At 43.3% G+C, this 21,227-nt stretch overlaps 1 protein-coding gene across 1 annotated transcript in view; it reads left to right on the top strand.

Annotated features, from left to right (window-relative positions):
• Nucleotides 1–488: 488 nt before the first annotated feature.
• LOC126458104 (odorant receptor Or2-like) overlaps nt 489–21,227 on the top strand; it is an 87,629-nt gene continuing 66,890 nt past the window's right edge. Inside the window, exons 1-2 of the mRNA XM_050094933.1 lie at nt 489–564; nt 11,055–11,883. Coding sequence (XP_049950890.1) covers nt 513–564; nt 11,055–11,883 — 881 coding nt within the window. The 5' untranslated portion in view covers nt 489–512. The remainder of the gene's footprint in view (nt 565–11,054; nt 11,884–21,227) is intronic.

Genomic DNA, 21,227 nt, shown 5'->3' on the forward strand with positions numbered 1-21,227 from the left:
TCCGAGGATCAAACTTATGAGCAGCAAACAGAAAAATATGACCAGACTTCCTGTATGTAGTTAAATAACTGATAGCAAAGAACGTTCGCCACAGAGTGAAAGGAATTAATCCTCAGCAATAGATTCCGTGGAGCGACGAACAGGTGCGAAAATGTCCACGTTAATTAGAGACGACAGGGAAGCTGCGATCGCAGACAGAGTTATTAGGTCTCTTTCTGGACGGCTAAAGAGAATTACTTATTTTCTGGGAAAGAGGCTGCGGACATTTTCGTTGCTGCAAAAAGGTTTCGGAAACAACAGATGTTGCCCACGAACGCGCTGTAGTCTGTCAAAGCCTCATTAACAAAATTGGCTGCTCGCGAGACAGAATCGGTGCGGCTCTCGTGCAACGTTTCTCCCGCTTATGATTTAAGCAGAGCAAATACGGCTGTAAGAGAATATATCAGCAACAATTCGAGCACCATTAAACTATACCACTGCAGCTCCAGTCAGCGGGAGTGACATCTCTCGAAATGGCGGTTCTGGAAACCTTCGCCAGACATCGACTTGGGGCAACGAGAGAACGTAAGGTTTCTACGACATGTAACATATGTTCTAATTCACTGATACCGTCGTAATAACAACTCCTTCACGATTAAGAAGATGTTACATTAATCTATTTGTGTGTTTATTCCTTCATATGAAAACTACACGTTTTCTATAGCTAGTACAAGTACGAAATGAACGGGGATCTCGAGAAAATCGAAAATCAGCTGCTGTCTACGAAAGAAATCTGCGTATCATCCAGAGCTTGTCACTTGTTTCTCATGTAGTCTCACAAAAATAGTGCGGAATGACCATATTTTATTTGTAATTGAGCTCAAAAACCACAATAGTTCTGATAGTCTCTCACAATAGAGACCAGGGAAAGAAATCTAGTTTTCTTACTTTCTGTTACATTGGTCCGTTGTAAGACAGTTACAGGTAAAACATTTCTCAATAGAAGGTATACTAATATGTTTCGAGTAGCGATCCGGCTAAAATTAAACCAAAAAGACTTTAGTAGTTACAATTCTTGGCTTGTAAAAAAAAAAAAAAAATCTTGGGCAAATCCGATATTTTTGTTACTACACGTTGACGGAAATCGGAAGAGCTACACCGTATGAACACCTTCAGCGGACGCTACCAAACATATCCTTCAGCATTTTCATGCCTGTGGGATGTGTTGGTAACAGTTTCAACATTATGCTAGCGTATTTTCAGTGCAGAGAAAAGCTGTTCATATAGATCAGGGATGCACAGACAGCGGCAAGCGGGTTGCATGCGGCCCGCCATTGATCTTAAGGTGCTCCGCGTCTCACCGTTCTTTCTTGTAATTTTATTTTTTACCCGCAGTACGGAATAATAACTTACATCAAGTCACGTTATTTTCGTATTTTATGCAGGCAATGTTTCTGTAGAAAGAAAGTGTTGTAATGATGTCTGTTAAATAAAATAAATATTTGTGAAACAAACGATGTAAACTAATTATTTTCTCTCTTTTTGCGGCCGTTTCGTAGTTACAGTGAGGCTTTTGCGGCCCGCGGTACCAGCAAGTCTGTACACCCCTGATATACAGCATGATTCAGCGGCCCCTAACGATATCGTTTATGCAGCCTGCAGTGTTGCAACTGGCGTTAAAAACCACGAGTGAGGATTTTAGTATTCTCTTGCTCGCTTCGCGCAAACAATCCTACAGAAAATTAACAGGACCTTTTTATCAGAAATTTCTGTAGTTAAATTTTGCACTGGAATACGGTTTTCAAGTTATTCAAGGAGAACGTACAAAAATGACCGTCAAACGAACGTCCACACCCACATTCATTCCTCACCAGTCAGAATTTTCAGTGTATTGTTCGTGGCACCCTCCCCTACCAATGTACCAAAATTTCCGAATACACAAAATATTCGACCTTTTTCGGTCTCTTATTGACTGACCTGTTACGCTGCCAGTATAATCGGCTATTTCATTAACATTATTAATTTAAACCTGTCCGTAAGGGTAATGAAAGAAAATCGACTTTTACAAATGTTACGCTAAAACTAATTACGCTGAGATTTGATCCATCCTTAACCCTTAGAAGCACAGTAGTTCCATTTTGTTTTTGAAAGCCAGATATTACGTAGCGGGTTGCATAAAACGACATCGATAGGGCCAGCTGAATCACACAATAGATGAAGAACGGTATGATTAGATGATGGCTGTTAGGTGCGTCTAACAATACTGGAACTTTCCAGGTCTCTATCGCAACACAGGTTTCCCATGGGATGCGCTTATGCAGCTTCGCAATCTTTCGGACTTGAATCACTGGCGTCAAGGCCTGGAAGTATCACACCGGCAGATGGAACAGAAATTGGTTGTTGTGCCGTGACTACAGTCTAGCGGAGACGAGACGCACTCGGAACAACAGTGTGCCAAGGAGGATTACAGATCGAGAAGACCGTAGAATTGTTCAGCTGTCTCTGACGAACAGGTGGATGATAACAGTGGAAATCCGGACAGAGGATCTGATTACTGAAAGCTGCGTTGACATTTAGAGTCACCATACATCGTTTGCTCCTGACAGCATATGAGAGGCGTGTTATATAGTTAAAGTCAGTATCAGCTGGGACACTGAGTAACATTTGTAGTGTTTTGTGATGAATCTTGCTTTTGTTTGTGACCGTAAGATTGATAGCAACTTGTCTGTAAACGACCTTGTGAAAGGTCAAAGAAAGCACCTATTCTCTAGACCCATACGTCTCTGTCTCCTAGAATCATGACGTGGGGAGCTATTAAATATGACAACAAGACTGATTATTAAAGGGTGACTGAATTCCGGGATGATGTTACAAACATTTAGGGATGATGGAGAAAGGTAAATGTATGACTCTGTGGCAAGAAATCCTGATCAGGAAACGACGAGTCCAAAATTATATGCGAAAATCCTTATGATGACATCATCAACAATATCCCAATATATTTTTCCTGAAGCATAACAAGCCACGATCTTCTACCAGATCCGACAACTAGCGGTGATATACCCACATACATGTACGGCGTGCGATTAGTTGCAGTGTTCGGAAATCATAGGTCGAAGCATTAGTGACAATGGAAGTTTTGGTCAGATCTGGAGGCGCACTAAGATATATTTCAGGTTCAGCATGGACCAAAATAAGAAAAAAATGTCTAGAAACTTGGGCTCTAAAATGCATACATTAAGAGTTCCAAACACGTGTTCATCTTCGCTACTGTGAAACAACTTTTCTTCTGAAATGAAACATGGATTGGATAAAGTTCTAAGTGCCCGTAGCTCTTAAGGTATGAATTTTAGAGCTTATATTTACCGGATTTTTTTTCCTTTTTTTGGTCCACACTACCTCGTCTCCAAATATGGAAAGCAAAGAACTTGCAATAGAAGAGCGGGCCGCTGTGGCCGAGCGGTTCTAGGCGCTTCAGTCCGGAACCGCCCTGGTGCTACGGTCGCAGGTTCGAATCCTGCCACGGGCATGGATGTATGTGATGTCCTTAGGTTAGTTAGGTTTAAGTAGTTTGAAGTCTAGGGGACTGATGACCTCAGATGTTAAGTCCCATAGTGCTTAGAGCCATTTGAACCATTTGCAATAGAAGAAATGAGTTTCACAGCACTGAAGGTGAACAAGTGCTCATTGCTCTTAAGTTATGAATTTTAGAGCCCATGATTACAAGACATTTTTCTCTCTCTTTGGTCCATACTGTCACCTCTGGAAGTTGCCTGCCCTACAATATTAGCTACAACAATACCGGTACATGTATTCCACTGTCGGAGGTAAGAGGTATCGGAAAGATACCTCGTCGTCGACGAGTGTTAAATGCTAATCTTTCTCTTTTTCATTGTAGTCATTAGAATACCTTAGCACGCCTCCAGGTCTGACCAAAAGTTCCATTGTCACTGATGTTTCGACCTATGATTTCCGAACACTGCAACTAATCGCACGGTGTACATGTATGTGGGAATATCACCGCTATTTGTCGCATCTGGTAGAGGATTGTGGCTTATCATGCCACATGAAAAACATATAAATTGAATTGTGATCTCTGCTGTAAAACGCAAAAGATTTTAAGAGAACATGGCCAATTGAGACAACATGAAATAATTGCCTAACGGGATAGTTTCTGGAACATTTTATCTCTATCTAAAACATACCTGCAAGAGAAATAAATAATATCTTCCTCTCTCTGTGACTCGAAACGTCTTGAGTGGATTTAATGTCATCACGAAAGCCACTCAAAATATGGCACACCCGTGGAGATGAGACCTCTTCCCAAACGGTCGCGCCTTCGAGTCTCAGCGATAGCAATTTCTGGCGCCATTTCCACATAAAAATGTCGCCAAAATTTTGATATAAAATAAATCATAAGTCAATTGCGTCAAATTAAAAAGGCAGCAAATGTAATAAAAACAATTGTGCTACGTTAGAAATATTGCTAGCTCCTCGAATCACAGTTCAGTTTCGTGTCACACCAGATGGGCCACTCGTACTTGCTGAGCCCAAGCCCAAGCCCCCGTTTCTCTTCTTTCTCCATCATTTCCTCCTCTCTTTGAAGATTTTAATGTGTTCGCCAACTTGCTACGTCACCATCTGGTTGCCGACATTAGCTCTATGGAAGAAAGTCAGATCAGAAAATGAGATAACAAAACTAGAAGATGAGTTTTGCTATTTGAGTGGTAAAATAGCTTACGATGACCAAAGTACAGAGGATATAAAATGTAGACTGCCAGTAGCAAGAAAAGCGTTTCTGAAGACAATAAATATAAATTTAAGTGTTTGGAAATCAATTCTGATGGCGTTTGACAGGAGTGTAGCCTTGTACGGACGTGAAACGCGGACGTTAAACAGTTCAGACGAGAGAACGGGAACTTTTGAAACGTGGTGCTACAAAAGAAAGCTCAAGATTAGATAGGTAGATCGCGTAACTGGCTGGGAGGTACTGAACAGAATGGCGGAGAAAAGAAATTGGGCCACACCTTCGCTAAAAGAAGAAATCGGTTTATAGGGCACATTTTAAGACATGTTAGGGAATTTAGGAAACAGTATGGTTAAGGTGGATTAATGAAATACAGTTGCAGGACTTCTGGTCTGATCAGTACAAGATTAATGAAATACAGTTGCAGGACTTCTGGTCTGATCAGTACAAGATTATCAACATAAAATTAAATAGGAGTAATGCAAGAGTAAGTCTGATATTGAATAAGAAAACAGGAATGCGAGTAAGGTACCATGAACAGCACAATGAACGCATTATCGCAGCCAAGATAGATATAAAGGCAACAGCCATTACAGAAGTACAAGTTTATGAGCAGACTACCTTCACAGATGATGAAGGGACTGAAAGAATGAGTGATGAGATAAAAGAAATTACTCAGCTAGTAGGAAATTAAGGAGACGGGATCTGGATAAATTGAAATAACCAGGGACTGCTGAGGGTCTGAAAGAGAACAATAGGCAATAATTGACTGAAACAGTGGAAATAACTACAATAGAAGAAGAATGGGTAGCACTGTAAGATGAAATAGTGAAGGCAGCATGGGATCAAATAGGCAAAAAGACAAGTTCCCGTAGAAATCCTCGGATAATACACGACATATTGAATTCAAATGACGAAAGGATAAAATATGAAAATGCAGCAAATGAAGCAGGCAAAAGGAAATACAAAGGTCTAACAAGTGAAATAGGTAGAAAGTGCAAAGTGATGAAGCAGAGATATCTAAAGGGAAATAATAAAACTGTAGAACTATGTATGATCATGGGAAAGATAGATGCCGCCTTTAGGAAAATTAAGAGTAGTTTTGGAGAAAAGAGAAGCGCCTGTATGAATACCAGCAGCTCAGATGGCAAAACAGTACTAAGCAAAACAGGGAAGGATGAAATGTTGAAGGAATATACTGAGACTATACACAAGGGAAGCTAATTTTAAGACAATACTGTAGGAAGGGAAGAGGAAGCAGATGAAGATGAGAATGGACATATTATGCGGAGAGAAGAAATCGACAGATTACTGAAAGACTTAAGTCGAAACAGTTTCCTGGGGTAGGCAATACTCCCTCCGATTATTGAGATCTTGGGGAGAGCCAGTCTCTATATGCAGGCTATTTACCTTTAGACTTCAAGGATAATGTAATAATTCCTTTTCCACATAAGGCATGTGCTGACAGAAGGATCAACACCCGGCTTAATGAACATAAGATCAGTTGTCTGGGAAACGTGGATAAATCAGCAGTAGCTGATCATACACTAGGACTAGGAAACCACCAAATTTGATTGTCTGATACTGCAGTTTTATCAAGATCCAATTATTCCTAATCTATGATGTACAGGGGTACCACAGAAATTCAAAAACCACAAATAGCGCTTTAACAGAAAAGAAGGACTGAAATGAGTCGAGTTGTAGTCCTTAGTGATAAAGCAAACAGCACCTACTCAGCTGCAGGAAAGGCTCCATAATATACGCCTACGCGTCTCTGTCATCTTTTTCAGCAATCGGATTACGTTACGACCCAGTCGTCGTCTTTGTAGCCTCTGATGATTTCTCCAGTATTAGGAGGCGAAACGTTAGGCAAAGAAACATGCGGCCTAGTGCCCATATAACTAAAATCACTAGTGATTCCAAGTTATTGTCGATGAGTTTTACGTGGGGCTTTATCAGTCCAGTAAATGCGAATACACCATATTTTCTTCCAACCCCAAAGTACTATATGTAACTTCGTGAACTGGAGCATTGTCAAGCCAATAGGGAACATTTTATTCCAAACAGTTGCCACAATTTGGCAGGCATACTATCAACAACTTCCTTCTCTGAATACCAAAATATTTTGTGGTGTGCCACTTACATAGGGAGACGTGTCCATAGCAATACAATTAGAGAAATCAGAGCTTGTACGGACAGATTTAAGTGTCCATTTTGTCTCATGCTATTCGAGAGTGGAACCGAGAGAGATATTTTGAAAATGGCTTCTTACACCCTCTGTGAAACACGAGAACGTGGATCAACGTGTAATCAGAATAATCGTGTAGATACCACGTTAAACAGTGACTGACAGTTACACGAGAGTTGACTGAAAAGTAATTCCTCTGCCTTCGTAACTCTTCAACAGTTGGCAGCATTGGTACGTGGCAGGTACTGGCTTGTTCCGTAGCCTCTTCTCTACAGCTCCAGTTGGCGGGAAGCCTTAGCATTGAACGGTTGTGTTGTTACAGGGTAAAGCATGGAACCCTGCGGAGACGATCGGTCAATGCGATAAGCAACGTGCAGTTATTGAATTCTTGACAGCAGAAGGTTTCAGCCCAAAGTAGATTCATCAGAGAATGAAAGCAGTTTATGATGATTGTGTTGATGAGAGTTCTGTGCGTCTTCATTCTCGTAACGCGAGAGGAGTTCCTGGCAAATTTCAAGTCTGTGCACTTTCAGTTCAGGAGTCAGCATCCATGGTACCCATCGTACACAGATCTTCCGATAGCCGAGCAAAGCAATAATGTGACACACACGTTCTCGTGAAACGCCGATTGTGCTTACAATTTCTCTGTGAGTGATACGACGATCGGCCTGAATCAATATGTCAACTTTTGCTTGTGAAACTCGGTGGTTGCTGTAACAGGACGTCCAACTCTTTGTTTGTCACGCAGGTCAGATGTTCCATCCTCAACATCTTTAAACTTACTCGCCCAACGACGCACAGCGCTCACATCAACACCATCACCATAAACTGCTTTCATTCTCTGATGAATCTCCTGTGGGGTGACACCTTCTCCTGTCAAGAATTCAACGACTTCACGTTGCTGAAATCGCACTGACCGACCGTCTGCGCAGGGTTCCATACTTTACACTGTAACAACACAACCGCTCAACGATAAGGCTTCCCGCCAACTGGAGCTGTGGAGAAGAGGCTGTGGAACAAGCCAGTACCTGCCACATGCCAATGATGCCAACTGTTGAAGAGTTACGAAGGTGGAGGCATTACTTTTCAGTCAAAATCTCGTACAATGGACTAAATGGGAGCGCCAGGGAGCTACAAACCACGAAGAAACGACGTTAAACACTGACATGTTCGAAGAATTTGTCCTTGCATCGAGTCGACACTAGCGCAATATAAAAAAAAATTACATTACACAAATCAGTGCTGCATGAAGGTTATATGTCGAATACTAATCTGCCGTTAGAAATATTAGCTCTATCTTTTTGTCACTTGTTGAGGCTATACCATAACCACGAATCACTTAGAGCAACCACAAGGGCCCTGTCTGTAGTTGTTAAGATCTGCATCTACGTGCGTTCTAAGTAAATATCATTATAATTTCTGGTTTTCCTTGAATCACGCGCCATGACAATAATTACTGTTTGGTAGTCTATAGTAATATAAACTTAATCTTATATTCAGGATTTCTGTAGAAGTAGCACATTCGAGTAGGGTACCTAGGTGCCTCACTGAAATAGTGTGTTTGCAACTTCCGTCACATCTCAAATCTACCACCGTCTGAGAGTCAAGTGTGGACACTTGTTATTCGTGCTCAAGGCTGTGTGTCAGGATATGTTTCACTGACGGACTAAGACCTACTGCTTGCTGCTCCCCTCCATACCCTATCGAAAAACAATGATCGCTGGGCTTGAAATTTTGTAAGCATTTCTCCCAGAGGGCATAGGTGTATGTGATCTGTTGTTAGGCAATTTAATTTTTCAATAAATCTATAATATTATCTTGTAAATAAAGAAACAATATGACAATCCCTGCTACATGTATCAATACAGACTTGATTTCCCCTGATATGAATCTGGTACACTCAGATAACATTCTGGTATATGAGGAATGGCACTTTTTTTTAAAGCACTCTGTTTTTCAGTTTCATAGTATGCTACCAAATGTATGGAAGTCTACAGAGAGCACTGGGAGTGAAGTGTTAATATTTGTGTAGTCATATTGTTTTGTCCAAACCCTGCAGTCTGAATCATGATTTCAATAGTCGTACGCTACACTATGTGATCAAAAGTACCGGACACCTATTAGTAGACATTAATACGGTGTGTGTCCACCCTCAACCTTTATAACGGCTTCAACCCTGAGGAAGAAACTTTCAGCGAGATGTGTGAATGTTTGTGGAGGAATGCCAGTCCATTCTTCCTCAAGAGCGAAAACCAAGAACGTAGTGATGTTGGGCACCGGTGACAGGAGTGAATTCGACGTTCTAACTCAGCCCAAAGGTGTTCCATTGGGGCCGCCCGGTTTGGCCGAGCGGTTCTAGGCGCTTCATTCTGGAACCACGCGACCGTTACGGTCGCAGGTTCAAATACTGCCTCGGGGATGGATGTGTGTGATGTCCTTAGGTTAGTTAGGTTTAAGTAGTTCTAAGTTCTAGGGGACTGATGACCTCAGATGTTAAGTCCCATAGTACTCAGAGCCATTTGAACCATTTTGTTCCATTGGGTACAGATCGAGACTCTGGGCAGACAAGTCTATTTCAGGCATGTTATTGCCCACAAATCTCGCCACACAAATGTCGCTTTATGACAGGGTGCTGATGCAAACAATCATCGTCTCCGGAATGTTTCTCTACCGTACGCAGTACACTACACCGTAAACTGTGTCCACATCCTTCCCCATTTAAGCACAGAAAGGGGGCCACAACCTAACCACGAAAAACTCCCCCGTACCACAACACCACCCCTTCCATACTTTACATGATGCCATGTAATCTTGTCCAGGCATTCGCCAAACACAAACTATTCCATCAGATTGCCGAAGGTGCAGCGTGATTTATCACTTCAAATCACTCGGTTTTAGTCGTCCACCATCCAGTGGCGTCGCGTCTCTCTTTAGACGACCTCGGGCGCCACTTAGCAATGACTACAGAAATGTGTGGCTTATGAGGACCTACTCGACCATTGTATCCCACTCTTTTTAGCTCCTTACACACACAGTCACTGAGCTAGCTGAACTGCTGATAGCACTCTGGAACTCAAGAGTGATTCCTCCAGCTGATTTAGTAGCGGTTGTTCCTTCGAGTTTGTACGTCACAATCATGTCAACAACGGTCGCCTTGGGCAGCTTCACGAGGGTTGTAATGCCTCTGATGTATTTGTTACTCACAAAATGTATTCGCATCATGAGCTGTATAATGTAATGATGACAATGAAAAGCTGTGCTAGACCGTGACTTGAACTCGGATTGCCGGCCGGAGTGGCCGAGCGGTTCTACGCGCTTCAGTCTGGAACCGCGCGACCGCTACGGTCGCAGGTTCGAATCCTGCCTCGGGCATGGATGTGTGTGATGTCCTTAGGTTAGTTCGGTTTAAGTAGTTCTAAGTTCTAGGGGACTGATGACCTCAGCAGTTAAGTTCCATAGTGCTCAGAGCTATTTGAACAATTTTTTTGAACTCGGATTGCTAGCGTTCGCCGTACCATTAGGCAATCCGAGCATGCCTCACGGCTAGACCCAAACTTCCCTATGCCGTCAACCATACACTACACTGTAAAATGTGTCCATATCCTTCCCCATTTAGGCACAGAAAGGGGGCCACAACCTAACCACGAAAAACTCCCCTGTACCATAACACCACCCCTTTCATACTTCACGTGATGGCATGTAACCTTGTCCAGGCATTCGCCCAACAGAAACTATTCCATTACATTCGTACATCCATTACGCGTATTTCTGTACAGGGTAGACATCGTAATGGAAAGTCGTTTGTCAGGTGTCGGCGGATAAATGCGATATTGCAATGCATGCACATGTGAACAACATTGCATTGTACTTGTGACTACCACAGGCACTACAGTATCGGATTTATTACTCAGGTGACATACAGTGACTACTACACGTTCGAGGCCATTGAACTCTCCTGATCGACCCATTCTGTTGTTACTGCTTCTCTACTCTCTCCTCACCTTTTTTTATCCTGGAGGATCCGCCTCTCGTGACATAAAGTGGTCAATTCTGCATTACGTAGGGGTGTCTGGATACTTTTGATCAGATAGAGTACATTTTTAAAAATATGAGTAAAGTGTAAAGCCTTTTATTTTTCAGACTGGAACAACGTCTTACGTCGCAATGTGAAGGTTCTGCGATTTGGTGGGGTATGGCGGCCAGCTTCCAAAAGCGGCTGGCGGTCCTGCGCGTTCCCACTGTACTTCGCCTCAGTGTGTGGCAGCCTGCTCAACATCATAGGGCTGGACATCGTCAGGAGCTGGCTGCTGTGGGGGGACATGACCGAGGTCACCTTCGCCCTCGTGTCTGCCATGACCAACGTCAACGGCGTCTTCAAGATGGTCCACTGCTTCAGACACTGCGAGACGTACAGCCGGCTGGTGAGCGAGCTGAACGGCCTCGTAGCGCTCCAGCGGCCATATTGCGAGGGGAACGGCGACCTCATGGCGGCCTTTCGCAAGGCGTGCCGGAGGGCTGCGCGGCTCACGATTGGCTGCCTGACGTACATGAACGTCCTGGGGCAGATGTGGTGCGTAGTGCCGCTGGTGTCGCACGTGCCGCCAGACAGCAGGGAGAGTCCGCTGCCCCTGGTCAGCCTGCCCGGCCTGCACAGGGAGAATCGCGGCTGGTACTTGTTCGCCTACCTGGTGGAGTGCCACGCCGTCTTCTATTGGAACTTCGCCAGCCTCGGCATGGACATGTTTTTCGCCTCGATCATGATCCAGGTAACGGGCCAGCTCAACATCCTCAACATTCGGCTGACACAGCTGAAACAGGAAGGGTCAACAGAAGACCGGGCTTCACTATCCAGGTCCACTGGATTCAACCTCAGCAGAAACGACCGACATCAGGAGCGGAGCGCCGATAATTTTACCAGAATGAACAGCGAATTGTGCGAGTGTGTGAAACATCATCAAGCAATACTAAAGTAAGTTCACTGAGTTAGTTACACGTTATGTGTAAGTTTCCCTTAGCACAGGGCTTCACAACATACGTGCTCGCGGAGCAAGCTGCGAGCAGCAAGGCGCGAGCACGGAGCAGCGCGAGCACGCTACCCCCACTACCGGACCAGAGCGGAGAGGAGGGAGAGTCACGTGGGGTACACAACAGCTGCCGCCAGTCAATGTAAATCCGCGGCTTCCTGCAGGGATGTCACTCACGAATTATTACTGCGACAAATGAAACAAATAAAGGAGAATGTACACGTGGCACATAATTTTATTAGCTTAGTGTATGCCTCTACATTCGCATTAATTTGTGAACTGTTACACAATAAAAGGTGTCACTGAAGTGTGGAGTTCTCGGTTATCTTGTACTTTTTGCCCTTTACAATTGCATCTACGTTCGGAGTAATTGTTCTTTTGCATTGTAGGCGCAGCGTGCATTTTAAATTTCGATCAGACAATGCGTTTCTCAGGCGCGTCTTGTTACATTTCATTGCAGAGAACAGTTGTTCACAAACATACGTGGAACCGAACATTGATATAATTGTAGCCGCCAGTTTGTGCAAACGAGGAAATCTATCCTGACGGAAGTGTCTGTAGAATTCCAAAATGTTTTTCTTGTTCTGAAATTTGTCTCTGTATTCTCTGTCACACTGCAGGTCAATAATTTCTAGTTGCAGCTCAGGACGAATCTCTTCAATATTCGCCGAATATGGAGAGGAGAACAGTTCAAAATCACTGTCTAGTGCTGTCAGACCTTGAAAGCGTTGATCAAATTCTTCCTTAAGGGCAACTAAACTATGTGAATAACGTTCACAGTCTTTGTGAACATCATGATAATTTAGGAAAATGAGCTAGATTTCCTGTTTCCAGCTGACTCACTCAAAGTGTCAATTTCATTTTAAAAGCTCGTATTCTATCTATGAAATGAGTAATTAGCAGATCATTACCTTGTAGTGAAATGTTCAAAGCATTCAGATGGCTAGTTAAATCTGCTAAGAATGCGAGATCACATTTCCATGAAGGCTCTTTCAATTCAGGAACACACGTTTTTTATTTCCATGAACATATTTATCTTATCTAATAGGCAAAAAAATCGATTTAATAATTCGCCACGACTAAGCCAGCGGACCTCGCTGTATTAAGGCAGGCTACCATACTGGCTTTCTACATCCTCAAGAAAGCTTTTAAATTGCCTGTGTTGTAGCCCATGCTTCCTTATATAATTGGTTGTACGAACAACAACACTCATCACATTTTTTAGAGCGATACTCTTTGCACATAATTTTTCCTGGTGGATCACACAGTGAACGGCCCTTATTTCATTCGGCACGGTCAGTTTTTGCATTTTCTCCTTCAACAGCGCAACGAAACCTGATTTTTTCCCTGTCATCGCTGGTGCACCGTCTGTAGACACTGAAACTTAAGAATTCCACGACAATCCTATATTTTCAACACTACTTCAAATATCACCTCCGGTTGTAGTGTTCTTCATGGCTACTACATCGAGGAGCTCCTCCCTCACCTGAAGATCTCTATAAACACCTCTAATAAATATGACAAGCTGTGCTGTTCCAGTGATATAAACGCTTTCGTCCAGAGCTAGAGAATACGCCATAAAATCTTTACAGATATTTGCAAGCTGGCTCTGGACGTCGTATGCCATGTCCTGTATGAGACACATAATGGTCATGTTAGATAATGGCACAATCCGAAACTGTTCAACTTGAGATGGACACAAATGTTCCGCTGCAACTACCAAACATTCTTTTATTAAATCGCCATCAGTGAAGGGGCACAGGGCTTTTGCTAAAAGCAAAGCAATTTTGTAACTCACTCTGAGAGCTGCCTCAGTTGGTTTTTCTTCGTCGTCCAGATCTTCTTCGGATAGCTTCCTTTTAAGTTTAATAGCTTCCTGTGCACGATCTGGTCCATCACATTTTCCACTTCCGTAGTCTTTCGCGTGGTACGACATAGAATGTCGCTGCAAATTAAATTTCCTAAAAAAATTCAGCGTTTTGTGACATACTAAACATTTTGCAACACCATCTTTTTCTGTAAACCGATACAATTCATCCCAAAGGGGGTTGAACTGCGAAAGCATGGTTGGGGTTACACAACGGTGACTTGACATGATTCTTAACCAGCGAAGTGACTGTTATCTGAGCTGATCGTAGTACTTTAAACGTTACACAGTCGGCGCGAATTCAATAGGCACGCTGCGGCCCTATTCAAGCATGCGCGCGCATTTCCCCTCCCTCCCCTCCCTCCCTGCTCCAGGACCTTGCACCTGCTCGCGAGCACGTGCCTGAGCAGACGCGAGTACTCGCGCTCAAAACCGGCCAGTTGTTAAGCCCTGCCTTAGCACAAAGCTTAACTCTTATGTAATATGTATCAAGAAGTTGGTCCACACTACAGTAGCCTCAACACGCCTTCTGATTCGAAGCTTTTTTACATCCATCAGAAAATAAATTCCACTTACAGAATAACCGTGGAAGTGTTAGAAAACAAACACATTATGTGGAGATCTTTCATAGGCTCAGAAAAGTTAATTATCAGTACATATTACACAAATGTAATCTATAGGATTACTCTTTGGAACGTTAACAGAAAGTTTATTTACTCTTTATGTAGCTCTTTGTGTAAGCCGGAGCCTCACTGTAATTTTTTGTCGTTCACAACAAAACCAGTGTAACTAGTTTTAGTCGTCACGGTGCATTCTGTTAGCGTTACACATCGATAATCATCGAAACATCGAGACAACAGATCTTTGATATACACTATCTGAAAAAAAGAACAAAGCACCCAGAAGACAATGTAACTTTGTGCACACACACACCGTCGGTCAGTATGCAAATGATTAGAATTACAGTTCACGGTGACAGGTACAACGGCCACCAGAGTGTTTAGTGTTAGTCGTGTTTAGTGTTGGTACAAAACTCGGTCCGGTACATAAGGAGCGAGGACAGCGCCAGATGTTCAGTGAGCACTGTGAAGGACACTGAAATCAAGCGTACTTGTGTGAGACAGCGTTTTTGGCTCCTGCCAGAGTATGAAACACGTCTCACTGTGGGACTACATTTAGCTGGCTGGTCGAATCGTGCGATACACGGATTTGTGCGGTATTTATATGTGACAGTGGCCCGATGTTAGAATTCATGGGAATGTGAAGGCAAGCATACTCGTCATGAGTGCTTTAGTCGACCGCGTCTGACCACGACTAGGGGAGATCGCCGTGTTGGGCACCAAGCACATCGTAACCCCTTCACATCTGCGCCTGCCATCCGAGAACACGTAATGGACTCCCTCAATATTCTGCATCATCTCGCACCATTGGTCGGAGAATAGTAGCCGCTGGACTAGGGATTACCGTGTCATGCGTAGACTACGCCGTTGCCAGTACAACACAAACGGCAGCATTTGGATTGGTGCCATGACTGGGAAGCGTGGGCTGCTGATTAATGACGTCCCATTGGATTCAGTGATGAATTGCGATTCTGCACCGCCCCAGATAGCTGTCGTCGATGAATATGGCGGCGACCTAGGAAGAGGTCGTATTCTTCTGGGGGGAGCATAACGGTGTTATTCCTGGCACCATGGTGTATGGAGCTGGGTGTCGGTTGTCACTTTAGGGCATAGCTGGCAGTAATTAATGGAACTCTGACGACACATCGGTATGTGTCCTCATGCGTTACCGTTCATGTGACAATATCGTGGTGTCATTTTTAAGAGGACAATGCTCGATCAGACACACCAGGTACTTATATGATCTGTCTGGTGGCGTTGAGATATTGCCATGCTCAACGACATCCCCAGATCTATTCCCGATAGAACACGTATGGGACCAGCTCAGAAGTCAACTCGATCCCAGTGACAGCACCCAGGATACCAATGACCAGTTACAATAGTTGAGGACAAGCTTGCCTTAGGAAAAGATATAACGGCTTTAATACACTCTTTCCAACCGGATCGGTGCATCCATCCTGGCTGGAGGGGATGCAACGTCATTCTTTTAAGTGGGCTCATACCGCCAAGTTCTTTGTAAATTTGACTCAGTTTTGCAATTACTGGCATAACATCACAGCCCATTTCAACACTGAAGTTCATTCCCTTTCGTTCTCCCTTATTATGTGCTAAACGTTCTTAGTCAGGCACTGGATTTCAAAGGGACCCGGGCTGACAATTCTCAGCCGCTTTGTAACCGTTGCCACAAGACTGTTGCGATTGATAGAGATCACTCTGAAGAAGAATAAACCTGATGTGTTTCTGTCATCAGTTTTATATTACTCATTGGACCTTTTACAGCTCTTTGTAATAAAATCGTATTTCCAATGTGCTTTGTTTATGCCATAACGACACTAATTACATAAGCAGTGGCGGATTTAAAACTTTTGCGCCATAGGCATACCATATTATATGCGTATATGCGCCTGCACCAAAAACATCTTTTAAGTAATAACTATTGCCCGATCACTTCACAATTGCCGTTTTAGGTGGGAGCGCAGTGAGCTGTTTCGTTGTTTTGAAGGACGCATCAGCGGTCCAGTCGCGCTCAATGAAAATGTAATATGGTTCCTGAACCGTACTTGGTGTACGGCAGCGGATAAAACAAACTTAAAACCGCATTGTGTTAACACATTCTTCTGTTGAAAGACAGCAGAAACGAACATAAGGAAAATTACTTTCCTTTTATGACCTAAAAATTCAGCAGAGCGTGTAGGAAACAACGGATTTTTGTTATACATTTACTTTTAATACGTTCTCTTACACGAAACCGTTGAAAATGAAAATAAAAAAGTTGTGTTACGATCTAAAAATTGAAGCGAACGTGTCATACATTAGAAATTCATATGTAATCTCACAAAGATGCGTTCAAAATTAAAATTAAATTACGATCTAATAACTTGAATGTGTAGCAGATAAAAAAACACGTTCGGTATTAATACGTGAATCTGTAGCAAAGCGTAAGAAATGAAATAGAGATTTTCCCCTTCTAGTCAGAAATACTTCTTCAGAGTCCGCTTCTTTGTCAACATGAAGTTTGTGTTTTCATGATCTTTTATTGGTACATTCATAGTCTGTATCAGTCACAATCTCCATGGATTCAGGGGCGATTCTAGAAGTCGGTCAAGGGAGGGGGGGGGGGGGGGGGCTTGGGGGAATGGAATATCGCTTAACAAAAGGAGAGTTGGGGTCCTCCACCGACAAATCGGTAAAATTGAGTGTTGCTTAAAGTAGTTTTTGGTAACTGTTTTGGAGTTCAGGTTAAAAACGTGTCCACAGAATGTGTGTGCCCGGGAAAATTATACGATTTGACCCAGATGTCCGGCGCTTTCGAAGTTTTTGTCTGCAGTCAGCAATTTAAATGTTGGTAGGTAAACCCAGCATATTTATCTTTCTTGAATATTGTAAGTGGTACTCGTACATTAATATACATCAAATGTATATTAATAGCTAATAAGACACCCGTTTAAGATAAATATCCTTTATTGGTTTAGATAGTGAGCTATTTTCCGCTCTTATTCTTTTGTTAAAATGTGTTTGAAATACATTGCATCATACACTCCTGGAAATTGAAATAAGAACACCGTGAATTCATTGTCCCAGGAAGGGGAAACTTTATTGACACATTCCTGGGGTCAGATACATCACATGATCACACTGACAGAACCACAGGCACATAGACACAGGCAACAGAGCATGCACAATGTCGGCACTAGTACAGTGTATATCCACCTTTCGCAGCAATGCAGGCTGCTATTCTCCCATGGAGACGATCGTAGAGATGCTGGATGTAGTCCTGTGGAATGGCTTGCCATGCCATTTCCACCTGGCGCCTCAGTTGGACCAGCGTTCGTGCTGGACGTGCAGACCGCGTGAGACGACGCTTCATCCAGTCCCAAACATGCTCGATGGGGGACAGATCCGGAGATCTTGCTGGCCAGGGTAGTTGACTTACACCTTCTAGAGCACGTTGGGTGGCACGGGATACATGCGGACGTGCATTGTCCTGTTGGAACAGCAAGTTCCCTTGCCGGTCTAGGAATGGTAGAACGATGGGTTCGATGACGGTTTGGATGTACCGTGCACTATTCAGTGTCCCCTCGTCGATCACCAGTGGTGTACGGCCAGTGTAGGAGATCGCTCCCCACACCATGATGCCGGGTGTTGGCCCTGTGTGCCTCGGTCGTATGCAGTCCTGATTGTGGCGCTCACCTGCACGGCGCCAAACACGCGTACGACCATCATTGGCACCAAGGCAGAAGCGACTCTCATCGCTGAAGACGACACGTCTCCATTCGTCCCTCCATTCACGCCTGTCGCGACACCACTGGAGGCGGGCTGCACGATGTTGGGGCGTGAGCGGAAGACGGCCTAACGGTGTGCGGGACCGTAGCCCAGCTTCATGGAGACGGTTGCGAATGGTCCTCGCCGATACCCCAGGAGCAACAGTGTCCCTAATTTGCTGGGAAGTGGCGGTGCGGTCCCCTACGGCACTGCGTAGGATCCTACGGTCTTGGCGTGCATCCGTGCGTCGCTGCGGTCCGGTCCCAGGTCGACGGGCACGTGCACCTTCCGCCGACCACTGGCGACAACATCGATGTACTGTGGAGACCTCACGCCCCACGTGTTGAGCAATTCGGCGGTACGTCCACCCGGCCTCCCGCATGCCCACTATACGGCCTCGCTCAAAGTCCGTCAACTGCACATACGGTTCACATCCACGCTGTCGCGGCATGCTACCAGTGTTAAAGACTGCGATGGAGCTCCGTATGCCACGGCAAACTGGCTGACACTGACGGCGGCGGTGCACAAATGCTGCGCAGCTAGCGCCATTCGACGGCCAACACCGCGGTTCCTGGTGTGTCCGCTGTGCCGTGCGTGTGATCATTGCTTGTACAGCCCTCTCGCAGTGTCCGGAGCAAGTATGGTGGGTCTGACACACCGGTGTCAATGTGTTCTTCTTTCCATTTCCAGGAGTGTATATTGCTGCATAATTATACAAAAACGATTGAATCTGTTGAAGTAATATATTCGCTGATTTCTGAAGTCATTTTATCCAGTGTAATATGATAATCCACCGCCCCTGCATGGATTTATTTTCATAATAGTCGAACATGCCACGAATAGATGCAATAAAACCTACAAGTGATTCATATAATTCATGCACTATTTTAGTACCAATATGTACACTTTGCAATTTCAGATTTACGCTATTTAATCTCTTGAGTATGTCCTTCCAAATTGTCATCACGAATACTGTTTTTAGTGTGCTGAGTTGATACAATAAAGCTGAAGCTTCATTTCGCACAGGTCGTTTTTCAAACGTATTATTGGCAATATGTGTGAGGGTACTGATAAACGCCCTCCGAGTTTTCATATAGACTTACACACGCTTCCTCTCTTGCTGACCAACGTGTTTTTGATAAACTTTTTGCCGTTTTGCTTCCTGGTTTCATGAAAGATGGAAGTTTATCCCAGCGCTGTGTAGAAGCAGAGAAAAAAATTATAAAGGTTTTGCACTACATTGAAAAACGAACATGCATCGCGACAACAGCTTGCAGCAGTAGTGCTGACTAAATTCAAAGACTGTGCTGCACAAGGCACATAATGCACTTTCGGATTTCGTACTTTAATGCGTGCCTGCAAACCAGTGTAGTTTCCTGACATATTGCTTGCGTTGTCTTATGACTGGCGTCTACAGTCAGTGATATCAATGGAATTTGTAGACAGGACTTTTCGTACGGCCTCAGCTGTTTTCGGACTTGTGTCCCGGGTTTGTTAAAAACAGAAGGGAACGTTCAACAGGTTCACCATTCTCGTTCACATAACTTAATATGAAAGATAATTGATCAATATGTGAAATGTCCTCAGTAGAATCTACTATTATGAAGAAGTATATGGCCTGTTTTATTTCACTTATGATAATTCTTTTTATTCGTTCAGAAAGAAGCTCATTATTTCAGCACAGATTTCCATATCGCTCAGTGTGCTCTGCGAGAAAAGGATCAAACTGGGCTATAAGTTCAAGAGACATCACAAATTGACCATTACGTAATGAATGGAATCTTTCAACGTGTCCACGTAGGGGAAGTTCACAACTTATTAGCTTCTTCACTACTGCAAACACTCTTTTCAAGACCGTGCACCAGTACATTTTTTGTCTCAACACATGACTCGAAATGGTTATCTATTGTTCCAAGTGACTTTTTTCTTAAGAGTGATAACTCAGAATTTTTGTGTTCAAGTGAATTCTCGTGATGAGATAAAATATTAGAAATATTTTTTCCAATTTGCAATAACATTAGTAGTAATCGCGGCCATACCTCCGAACAATTTACATGGTGCACAAAAAAAAGCAGGAGTATACTAGAAAATCACGCAAAGTTGATTCACCATTTAAAAGTTTACAGTAAAATACATTTTTGTTCAAATATCTGGTTTTATCGCCTACCGATCTTCTTCAATTAGAAAAATCAGCGTTACAATTTTGATTAACGCCACATTGTAAGAGAATGTCGATTGTTGGTTCATTGACACACGATTTATTTTTGTAATGTCTGACTCGACACTTAGTTTTTAGTGAAACTCGAAATCAGGAACAATTTGCTTTTCTTCATTTTAAACTTCTGTTTTGTCTCTATTTACTTCTTTTACTACAGCTGCAGTTCCAGAAATATCATCCGTGCTACTTTAACTCGAAGTCGAACCAGGAACATTTTTTGCGAAAAATTTATCTACTCCGTCAAGCGTTTTTAGAACGTTCACTTCTCGTTCTCGCCTTTCCTTCGATAATTTCCGGAATGCCGCCTCAGTTAATTTTGCACGTTTGCTTTTTTCACGTTATTGATGTTAAGGCACTTACAAAATTGTCAACCAACAGTTAAAACAAAAGAAAAAAATGTAAAAGGAAAGAAAGAAAGACTGTATCCAGTTCCAGTCGTACTACACTGTACATGAGCACATAGCTTTTAACTTTAAACACGGCACACGGGCACAAAGATTTTTCCTTTAAACACGGAGCGATGAACTTACCAACTCAGATTACTCGACGTAACTGTGCTATGAAAGAACGATAATCCGGAATAATTTAATTTCATTGTCGCCTGTTTCTCTGTTGTCAGTGAACATTAGAAGCGCACCTGCCGGCTGAAATTCGTCTCGTAAAGAAAACGGGACAGTCCCTTTTTTGGCTTCTGTTTCCCGCGTCGCCGGAATTTTTGCTGGGACGCAAATATGTTCTGAATATTCTTGACGCTGTCTTTCTGATTTAAAAAGAAAAGAACTTCTGAAATTTCTTGCAGTGAGGTGTGCTGGATCGACTCTT

This window comes from Schistocerca serialis, chromosome 1 (genome assembly GCF_023864345.2).
Source record: "Schistocerca serialis cubense isolate TAMUIC-IGC-003099 chromosome 1, iqSchSeri2.2, whole genome shotgun sequence".
Classification (NCBI taxonomy): domain Eukaryota; kingdom Metazoa; phylum Arthropoda; class Insecta; order Orthoptera; family Acrididae; genus Schistocerca; species Schistocerca serialis.